At 38.6% G+C, this 10,109-nt stretch overlaps 1 protein-coding gene across 1 annotated transcript; it reads right to left on the reverse strand.

Moving 5' to 3' along the window:
- Positions 1-8,283: 8,283 nt before the first annotated feature.
- On the reverse strand, positions 8,284-9,907 carry LOC137946391 (uncharacterized). The gene is made up of 2 exons (XM_068792662.1): positions 9,489-9,907; positions 8,284-9,355 (listed from the first exon to the last, which is right to left on the reverse strand). The coding sequence occupies exons 1-2, from the start codon at positions 9,637-9,639 to the stop codon at positions 8,514-8,516; spliced, it is 993 nt and encodes a 330-aa protein (XP_068648763.1). The 5' UTR covers positions 9,640-9,907; the 3' UTR covers positions 8,284-8,513.
- Between the last annotated feature and the right edge of the window lie 202 nt (positions 9,908-10,109).

Raw genomic sequence — 10,109 nt, forward strand, 5'->3', positions numbered from 1 at the left:
TTGATTCTGTCGAGCTCGGCTTGTTAATTTAAAGGAGCCGATCCCGGATCGAGATTCGGGTATACCGAATCTAACCGATCAGAATCGATCAGAGCTCAAGCCGCTCGCGAGCCGGCTCGGTTTGAAGCCACCCCTATTCACAAGGGTCTTCTTCTCCATGATGCGACGGCCTCCGCCGCCGAGATGCATGAAGTATGGGTTTGCGTATTTGCTGGACTTTTAGCGGCTGAAAGTGGTATTGGGGAAGCTCTAGCTTTTCCATCTTTTTGTTAGATTATATAAGAAATTGTAGTTTGATTATAATTCTAAGGAGTTCTATTTGGAATGTCTTAGTTTCAGTGGGATTGTATTCACATTCAGATTGTAGTCGGGTTTATGTAAACCATGAAAACTTCAATGTTGGAAATAAATAATGCAAACTCACATAACATAAATAAACCTAAATTAAATCTAGAGCCGATGTGTACCTTTTGTTGATTTGTTTTACTAATCAAACATAAAATATTTAAATAATTAAATAATACCTCTATTAGACCCAAAGCGTGTATTCACTATCTTCGAAAGAGATTCACTTCCTAAAATGCAATGGATGTTGACAATCCTGTCCCAAGATACAACGAACCTTTCTACACTCTTAGACGCGCACAGTGTTAAGCAAACCCATAAACTCTATAGAACCTTTTCTGACTACTTGAAGTGGATCGAATGGAGGATATTTCAAGAACATTGGTATTTCTCTCAGGATTATAGAACATTTTGACTCTTCTGGGAAAACCCACCTCTTGATCTAACCATCCAGATTTGTATTGTTTTGATCTAACTGTTCAGATCTATAATAGATTGATCCGATAGTTTAGATCTATAATTGTTTCCATCCAATGGCTTTGATCTTGATACAAACACATGTGTGAACATGTGTTATAGACCACACATGTGCAAGACCACACGCACATGTGAACATGTGCATATGTGTGTCTGACAAAGAAAATAAAGGTACTTGGTCCATGTAGGTCTCGAACCTGCGACCTTTGCACATCAGATGACACTCTTGACTAACTGAGCTATAGACACACGTGCGTACCTTTTATTTTAAAAACTCGGACACTTAACTACCTGGTTCCAATCCATTAGCTTCATGGGCAAGTCTGGCTCATCAATGTGAAGGGCCACGAGGGAAGATGAACTCTCAGTGCATCTTTCTCGTCTGGGTCAACCATTATCAACTGCTTGATGACCTGCTTGATAGAGATAAAGATAAAAAAGGTAATTAAAACATAGACAGACTCAAATTTTAAGTGGTTGAAACATAGAAAGACTCAAATTGTAGAGTTTTAAAAGCAATGAAAATGTGTTGTAATTCTATAAATATTGCATACCTGATCAATGAAAGGTACAACAAAATCATTCTACATTCCAAAATTCAATATGATGTCAGAGCACTCGATCAACAATCCTTACTCTTTTCCTTTCTCAGAAACCCATCAGAGCTTGATTTGTAATCCTTTCTTGAAGCCATCGTCATCGCCACTTCATCCTTTCTCCCTGTCTCACCTCCATCATTGCCTTCTCCAACAGCCATCACCACCAACCTCCGCTTGTCGCACCTCCAGAATGACACCTCTCACCGGTGGGCTCTTTCTCTCCCCGTCGAGTCACACTGGTGCATCAGCCGTCAGATGTCGAGTCTTTCCTGTAACCACCGCTCTCAATCCCCATAGGATCTCACCGATGCCACGTCGCACATGAATTTTCCTCAGTTAGAGCAGCTTGACCTTTCCGACACTCACCTGATTCATAGCGATGTCATCGTCGACCCAGAATCTCTTCCTATCGTCGCCCCTCGTTCTTCTAACTCCTCTTTCGTCGCCATTGATTTCATCGAAGACCATCACTTTCGATGGTTGTTCTTCCTTCTGTTGTTGTCCCTACATACCAAATGCAGAAATCTTCACACCTCCGTCGTCGCCGTTGTCACCATCACCATCGAGCTTCACCTCCATCGTCGCCATCAACCTTCACCACTGTCGCCTGCCACCTGTTGGCAACCAACCTCACTGGCACCACACCAAACTCCCCCTGCGTCGTCTCAACAGAACCAAGCCAGACTTAAGTCCAAGGGGAAAATTATTTTTTTCCCCCAACACACAGTCCTGCATACATGCAATGAAAAAAAATGTTCACTACAATTCCTCTTCTCCCCAACAGGACGATGTGCTCTCTCCGATTGAGTTTGCCCCAGCCACTACCAGAGTTGTTGCTCTTCCTAGCCACTGCCAATGTCGTTACTCTTCCCAGCTGCTACTAATGCCCTGCTCGTCCCAACCACTACATGTGTCGCTTCTCTTCCCAGTTGCTACAAATGTCGCTGCTTTTCTCAGCCGCTACCAATGTCATTGTTCTTCCTAGCCGCTACAAATGCAGCTACTTTTCTCAGCAACTACCAATGCCACTTTCATCGAAGACCATCACTTTCGATGGTCGTTCTTCCTTCTATTGTAGTCCCTACATACCAAATGCAAAAATATTCACACCTCCGTCGTCGCCGTTGTCACCATCACCATCGAGCTTCACCTCCATCGTCACCATCAACCTTCACCACTGTCGCCTGCCACCTGTTGGTGACCAACCTCACTGGTGCCACAACAGACTCCCCCTGCATCGTCTCAACAGAACCAAGACAGACTTAAGTCCAAGGGGAAAATTATTTTTTTCCCCCGACACATAGTCCCTCAAACGTGCAATGAAAAAAAATGTTCACTACAATTCCTCTTCTCCCCAATAGGACGATGCGCTCTCTCCGATTGAGTTTGCCCCAGCCACTACCAGAGTTGTTGCTCTTCCTAGCCACTGCCAATGTCGTTACTCTTCTCAGCTACTACTAATGCCATGCTCGTCCCAACCGCTACATGTGTCGCTTCTCTTCCTAGTTGCTACAAATGTCGTTGCTCTTCTCAGCCGCTACCAATGTCATTGCTCTTCCTAGTAGCTACAAATACCGCTACTTTTCTCAGCAACTACCAATGCCACTTCTCTTCTCCGTTGTTACCAGTGTCGCTGCTCTTCCCAGTCGCTACCAATTTCTGTTGCTTTTGATTTCCATTTCCACGAACTCACTTCATGTTCTTGAAGACCAAGATTAGACTCTCCTCTCGACATTATCAATGCTCCCCTATTGGTATTCACCACTCAAAAACCCATGATTGGGAAATTCCACTAATCTAGTTCTAATAGCTGAAATTTATATAAAAAAGATTTCGGCCCTCTTTAAGCCACTTGTAACTCAAATACATGATTTTACAAATAATCTACCCAAGAGATTGGCAACATTCTAGGTCTAGTTAGGCCCTTTCTATCTAGATTCAAATAGGTTCTAGATGAACCTTTCTCAAAACAAAATACGAAAGAAAGGATAAAAATTCACACCCTTTATCATTAGTAGAGAATCTTCTCTTTGAGAAATCCAAGCTTCCAACTTTGTAGCATAATGAGAATGATGGAGCTTGTCTAATGCAGATGTAATTGAGAGGTTTGAGAGAAGATGAAGGAATTTCCTAGAGTATAAGTTCACTCTTTCTCACAAAATCACTTTGGGAGGATTTTCAAAGAATTGAGAACAAAAGCTTACAGATGTACCAATAAATACTCATTAACTTCTCAATGGGAGGATTGGTGGGGTATTTATAAGTTTTGAAGCAAAACTAGCCATTTTTTCCCCGTTTATAAAAGGTTGAGTTTACACTGATTGAAGATCAGTTTAAGCTGATTGATCGATCTATCGAGTGTAAAGGTTTTCTTTTTTGTCAGAATGTGTCTTATTGATCGATGGTATGATCTATTGATATTTTCTTATTAGGTCTGACTTTTTAACTTGATTAGTGTAAACTAATTGATTGATCAATTAAGCGTAATGGCTCTTTGTCATTGGTGCTAAAAAGACACTGTCTTTTTTAAATTCCTATAATTATGCATCGTGTGACTTAAATTTGTTATTGTCTTCTTGTAGTAGTTGTAGACTTGAGAAATCTTCCCAACTTCCATTTTCCTTCCCCCAGTAACAATCTTCTAGTATTTTGGAAATAATACATTCTAACAAATGGGACCTTGTTCCCATCACATCTCAAAAAGATTTACTTCATTACGTAATTTTTATAGATTATTATACCCAACATGTGTGGCTTTTTCCCAAGAAACTTAAATATGATATTTTTCATATTCTGTCACTTTTAGAGTAGAATATGTGGATTGGGTCTTGGACTCAATTTTCACATGGTATTAGAGTAGTGCTCATATGTGAGATTTCACCCAGATTATACATGTGTAAGACTCACAAAAGAGAGCTTATATGTGAGGGGCAATAGAATAGTACCACATGGATTAGTGAGTACAAAGATCTTAAGTTTATTAGTTGGAAAAAAGACCTCCTAACTCGACTAGTCTTTTTGGGATGGACCTTGGATCCAACTTCATATAGTATCAAAGTAGTTTTTGTACATGGGTCACCACCCAAACCGTCCATGTGTAAGAACCAAAGAAAAAGGCCTTCATGTGAGGGGTAGTGTTTGAAGTGCCTTAGACCCAACTTCACAGTCTGAAGTGCTTGTTTAAGCCTGTAAAGAGCTTTCTTGATACATCATATGTACATAACCATTAGGTTGATCCACATATAGTTCCTCCTCCAGTATGTCATTGAGAAAAACAAATTGAACATCCATCTAGGGAATAGGTATCAAGTTAGCCAATGGAATTTTATCCTGGGTAACAACTTTCTTGTGCTACCTTCCTTTCTTTCTCTCTTTTCCATCTAAAACCTTTTTGTTACTTTTCATGATTTTCTTATCTTTCTATTTTTCTTCTCTAACTTTACATCTCACTGTGATTACAAAAATGGAGATGAGTTTGAACACATTTGCCCCCAGTTCCTTTCTTTCCACTCTCCTCTCTGCTACCAAATATTACTTCCCCTGTTGTGGTTAAGTTAGTTGAAAATAATTACTCTATCTAACATAATCAATGGACAAATACTTTGATCGATCAAAATCTTCTTTCCAATATTGAAGCTCTGGCTATTCTCCTCCTCAATATGCTCTTAGTGATGACACCTCCCTAGTCAAAGATCTAGCTTACACCTTATGAGAGAGAAAGACCATACTCCTCTACATTGGTTTGCAATCAACAATGTCCAAACCTTGTTGAAGTCAAAGTGCTTGGCCTTAAAAAAACCAAAGATGTATGAGACAAGGTTGACTCCTTGTATACTCACCATTCTAAATACAAAGAATCAAGTCTCTTAAGAAAATTAATGAGTTTTGCATGCATGATTTTTTCACGTAAGATTCAAAGTCTCTTTGATAATCTTACTCTCGTGGATAGCTTAGTTAGAGATTCAAACAAGACACTTTGGTTACTTAGTAGTCTCGGTTCTCATTATGATCCTCTAACTACTTTAGCTATGGCAATAAACAAGATTTGAGAAAATTCAAGCCACCATGGAAGAATTGAGAGAGAGAGAGAGAGAGAGAGAGAGAGAGAGAGAGAGAGAGAGAGAGAGTGAGTGAATGAGAGAGAAACCTTCAATGCACAAACACAAGCCTTCAAAGCACCAAGTGGAGAATGAGAAAATTGCTTTAGTGAATTCGTGATGAGGTAAGAATGCAAAGGTTTATATAGTTTTTCAAAACACACAAAAAAGGAAATAATAAATGGTTGATTTCCACAAGTTGATGGCTCTTAGAGTCATCTAAGTGTCTTTGTAATGTTGTACAATCATGGGTTGTTCCTTCCATTCATGTTTCATGATTTTTGGATCTTGATCTTCTTCACTTAAATCATTAAGTTAAGCTTGATTTTCTCCTTTTAATTGAGTGATTTGTGAGGATAATCTCCATCATTGATTTGGATTGATCGAGTATAATTTGTAGGAGAATCTTCAAAAGCTAATTTTAATGAGGATTTTTATGGGGATGAGGGTGAAAAGTTCAAAGCTTATAGAAAAGATCATATATCTTGTGCTTATCCTTATATTGAGGTAAATACTACAAATTACTCAATTAAAATTTTCTTTTTTTTGCCTAGTTTACAATGTTTCTAGAAAAAAATTGATGTTGACTTCCATAGTAATGAGGTAGCACGAGCTGTTGTGCATACTCTATTGGGTGTTGCATTTCGATAACATTGGACTGTTATGCATGGCTAGTATAAAGAGCATGGAGGTCACCCCACGACATTATCTACTCTTTATAGAGGGGTTTCATTTGATGGCCGGTAGTGGTTGTGCATGAACTTGTTGAAGGGAGAGAAGTTAAAGGTAATTAGATTTGTATTGATATTATTTTAAAATATTAATTTTTTAATTTTAATTTACAAAGACATTCCTAAGTAAACTGTCAAAAATGTTATAAAGCAAAATGTTCAACATACCACGAGGTCAAATTCTTTTATGCTTATCTGAGAGGAGATTATATGTATGTTTAATTTAGAGTGTATTTTCTTTTCAAATGTACTACTATTCTAATATAGTTACATGCATGGTACAAATTGCTCTGATATTGAGCAATTTTGGTTGACTTATTGGTTAGATGAAGACAAGTGGACAAACGGATCAAAAGAACAATATATACGTATAAATTTCTTATAAATAGTATATTTTAGTTTAAGCATGAATAATTATAAATTACCTATGTTATTTTTCACAAGAGGAGATGTGATTGTTGCTCTGAGACGCATAGGAGGCTGGTGAGCTAGTTGATGAGACTGTCATTGAGAGTTGGGTTCATGGATCTTGATCTGGCTACATTAAGGGATTGGGTTCGTCTCAACCGCCTCTAGTCAGGATGGCTCAACCATCTTTGTCCCAGCTACCTAGACATTTAGAGGAGTTACGGGTACCTTAAGATGCGCTATCCAAAACTCAAGAGGAGCTGAGAAATGTAAAGTGTCGTTCTAAAGAGTAAGAGCATAAGATGAAGAACTTAGATATGCAGATATAGTGGTTCTTTTAGTAGATGCAGACTCAAAGCAGCCACCACCAGATCCTCCCATAGAAGGACTAGTTTACTAATTTTTTTTTTAATTTGTAATTTTTTATTTAAAAAAAAAATTTGTAAAATATTTTTGATATATTATTATATAATTCTTATTATATATTTTTCCTTTAATTTTAATTGTCTTAAGTTTTTTTATGAATCATTAAACATGGGAAAATAAAATAAAATAAAATATTTTTTAAGACATTTATTTCTACCAAAGGGAATTTAAATTCATTGGCAAAGAAAATCTATGTCATAAAAATATAAATTCATATGAGAGAATATAGAATCTCAGTCAATGATTTTTTTTCATAAAATTCGTTGGTATACTATGGAATTGTAATTTTCTTTAAAAAAAAATTTACCATAATTTAGACTTCAGCTAGCGAAAGTCACAATTCATTGCCATATGTCTCTGCCAGCAAAATTCACAATTCTACTGCTATAAGTCTCTGCCAGCGAAATTCCAAATTTGTTTCTACTAGAAAATTAGGAATTCGACGAGAGAGATCTCTACCAATGAATTTTGCCGCAGGTGAGTGATTATGGGAGAACTTATTCTAGAAGACTCTTAAGGTGGCTGAGGTTGATCCATGCATTAGGATGACACCCTTTGTATGGTTTGCATGTGGGTGTACATCTCCTCTTGTATATCTTCCTTTAATATGACTTCCATGTTTATGTTCATTTGTGTAGCCTTTGCATGATTTATTTTTAGGTTATAATATAATTTCATGGAAAGCTAAACTGCATCCTGCTATTTTCTCTTTACTTTTTTACTGTGACAAATTAAGTGTTACCTTCATGCAAATTAATGTATCAAACACATTAATATTGACTATCATTTGGTTTGTGACTAAGTTTCAATTGGGGACATTGATGCCCATCATTTATATTATGAGCATCAAATAACATATATCTTCACTAAGTCATTATCACTTGATCAGTTTCAAACCTTACAATCCAAGGTAAAGGAACTGCTCCTTGGTTGGCTTGAATGGGGATATTAAGCGAAGGAGTATGACACAACCATGTCATATCAGCTACTCTTTTCAGCTAGAGTCTTTCTCCTTCATGGGTGGCAAAAAAGAAAACCATTCCTCAAGATTCTTCTTTAAAGAACTATCTGTTTCCTTTTAAGTACCCTAAACTCTATCAGGAAAAGTTACCTCAGGTTCTTATCTCACTGCCATGAATCACCAAAGAAAAGCTACTAAATAACTGAATAGCGATGTAAAATTCATGCAAATGATTCGTCTGGAATGCCGACTTCTGTTTATCATGCTCCATCCGACACGTTTATGCATAAATTCAACCATATTATATGGATGAGATCGTTACAAGGTGGACACATGCAACAGCTAGAAAAAATAGAAGCAGCAGCATCCTTCTGAAACAGGCAGTTACAGACCAGGATGTCCATGTCCCGGCGATTACTGAAAGCCGGATAATTATACAAGATGGCCTGTGTCTGTTTCTTGTAGTTGATCAAGAATGGATGCCGACACCCAGAAAGTCTATAAAGGGGACGTCCTTGTGCTTAAATGATTCATCTTCTAGTTGGTTACTCGTCATAATACTGGAATAAGTCACAGCATTATCGCCAAATCTTACGGTCTGATCAGTCTTCATGACTGACTCACTTGCACAAGCAGTTGCATCAGTCAGACTGGAGAAACCAATGTTTTGAGAAAAAATTCTTTTGTAAAGAGTCTGCCCATGTGATCCATTACACCTGTAACCACCACATAAGGCTGAACTAGAATAACTGCGGTAGGGAGACTGATCAGAACTACGAGAACTTTCAAGAATATTGTAATTGATGCTGAGGTAATCTGATCTTCTTCCTCCTGTAAAAATATCCCAAGAAGGTGTTGGAGCAGAAGTGACTGCTGCTGTTCCAGGAAAAAGCCATGGAGTACAAGGCTTGGGGGCGGAAATAGAGAAAACTGCATCTTTGGCATCAGTTTCGAAATCAAAGATCTTGCTGGTATCAAAGTGATAATGGTTGGAGTTGGAAACTTCCAGGGTGGCGGAGGATTTTCCGAAAAGACCAGTTAAATTGGGGCCTACACCGGTGAAAAGAGAATGCTGGCCGCCTCTTTTTCCAAAGAGTCTGGCGCGCTCTCTGTGTCTTCTTGCCATGATGACATGCCAGTGATTCTTCACGGCGTTATCAGTTCTTCCAGGGAAAAGCCGAGCAATGAGTGCCCATTTGTTTCCATGAACACGATGAGCAGCCAGCAACCTCTCTTCTTCTTCTTCCGTGAAGGGTCTTCTGTTGATTCTCGGGTCAAGTTGGTTGAACCACCTTAATCTGCAACTCTTCCCTGCGGAAAAGTGGATAAACAAGAACGATCCATTTCTTAAACTGAAGAGAAAAGAGAAACGATTGACACAAATTAATTACAGATCAAAAACTTCAAATCAAAGGAGTCTCTTTGTTGCTAGCTTATCCCTAACCTGATCTTCCTTGGAGCTTCTCAGCAATGGAATTCCAGTTCTGGGGTCCATACTGTTCCACCAGCTGCCTGAGCTTCTCATCTTCCCCCGGCCTCCAGTGTCCTCGAGGACAGCTCTTGGCTTCCTCTGAACCAGTTCCAGATTCTTCCATTTGTCCTTCCAGTGCCCCGAATCTGCCTAAAAACCTTGAAATATCCGCCCCGCTAGACCAAGAAACTGAAGAAGCAATCAAGAGAGATAGTATAAGGTTAGGGTTAAGTTATGTTTGAACCGCTGAGGGGTCACTTTTGTCGGTTTTGCACGACACTGTAAAGTCAGTATTTATATCCACAGAAAAGCTCCTCTTCACCCTTTGCGTGTTTTCTCATCGCACCAGAAACCTTCCCTTTCAAACCTCCGCCATTTTCTTCAACTTCCATAACAACATCATCGCAACTCCTTGCTAAAGGATAATGGCAGCTCTCTCTCCTTCTTTCTTTATATATACATAGTAACTTCACCATCTCTACTATTGGACGAGCCATCTTTGATATTCTTTTGTCCAAACCGTTTTGGCTAACAGCTGGAACAGTGAAGTGATATCTGAAATCTGAACTAACTCCATTACAGCATTCTCTTCAC

The sequence above is a fragment of the Aristolochia californica genome, unplaced genomic scaffold (assembly GCF_029961685.1).
Source record: "Aristolochia californica isolate CCGP_79_NKW_82.1479 unplaced genomic scaffold, dmAriCali1.0.hap1 SCAF_12, whole genome shotgun sequence".
Classification (NCBI taxonomy): domain Eukaryota; kingdom Viridiplantae; phylum Streptophyta; class Magnoliopsida; order Piperales; family Aristolochiaceae; genus Aristolochia; species Aristolochia californica.